Source organism: Chaetura pelagica, unplaced genomic scaffold (genome assembly GCF_000747805.2).
Source record: "Chaetura pelagica isolate M959 unplaced genomic scaffold, ChaPel_1.0 scaffold935, whole genome shotgun sequence".
NCBI lineage: Eukaryota > Metazoa > Chordata > Aves > Apodiformes > Apodidae > Chaetura > Chaetura pelagica.
In genome coordinates, this window is record NW_009953319.1 from 7,234 (window position 1) to 8,171 (window position 938).

Consider the following 938-nt stretch of genomic DNA (forward strand, 5'->3'; position numbering starts at 1 on the left):
CCCCAGAAGTGTCAACCCCCCTCCCTTGTGCCCCCAATCCCCCAGGACCTGCAGGCCCAGGACCGTGCCCACCGCATCGGGCAGCAGAACGAGGTGCGCGTCCTGCGCCTCTGCACCGTCAACAGCGTGGAGGAGAAGATCTTGGCAGCTGCCAAATACAAGCTGAACGTGGATCAGAAGGTGATCCAGGCTGGGATGTTTGACCAGAAGCCCTCCAGCCACGAACGCCGGGCGTTCCTCCAGGCCATCTTGGAGCATGAGGAGCAGGATGAGGTGAGAAAACCCCACCCGGGGGTCTCCGGCCTTTGGGCGCGGGGAGGAACGTGTAGGAAAAGGCAGGAAAACCACCCCCAAAAAAACCCCACCAACCCCACAAATCAACAAACCAACCCCAGCAAAACTACCCCCCCCCCCCTTGAGACAAACCAACCGAGGAGCATGTTGAGGGATTTGGATGATTTATTTTGGGAGCAGGGATGGAAGCCCCGGAGACTGAACCTCTGGTTTATCCACAGAGCAGACCCAGCGCGGGCAGCGCCAACCTGAGCCTGAGCGCTGAGCTGGAGGAACCTCCCCTGAAGGTGAGAGGGTTCTTCAGTCTCCTCGGCCTCTGCCCCTCCCAGCAGGCCCAGGCCCCTCCACTGGTTTGGAAAAGGAACCAAAAAAAATAGGTGGAAAGGTCCCCAAAGCCCTGAAAATAACAAAGGGGGAAAAAGAGCGGGGGAAACGTGACGATAAAACGACCCCGGGGAGGGTAAAATGGAGACAAAAAGGGGGTAAAAGGGGTAGGGGAAGGGAGGAAAGAGCTGGAAGAAGGGAAGGAGGGGGAAATGAAAGCAAAAAGGGGAGTGTTGAGGTAAAAAAAGGGAGGGTTGGCACAAAAAATGGGAGGAAGTGGAAAGGGAGAGAATCGAGACGGGGACGTTGACGTGGAAAGG

At 57.2% G+C, this 938-nt stretch overlaps 1 protein-coding gene across 1 annotated transcript in view; it reads left to right on the top strand.

Annotated features, from left to right (window-relative positions):
- LOC104389179 (transcription activator BRG1-like) overlaps positions 1–671 on the top strand; it is a 5,102-nt gene extending 4,431 nt beyond the window's left edge. Inside the window, exons 2-3 of the mRNA XM_009998137.1 lie at positions 46–273; positions 516–671. Of these exons, the coding sequence (XP_009996439.1) occupies positions 46–273; positions 516–671 (384 nt within the window). The remainder of the gene's footprint in view (positions 1–45; positions 274–515) is intronic.
- The last annotated feature ends 267 nt before the right edge of the window (positions 672–938 follow it).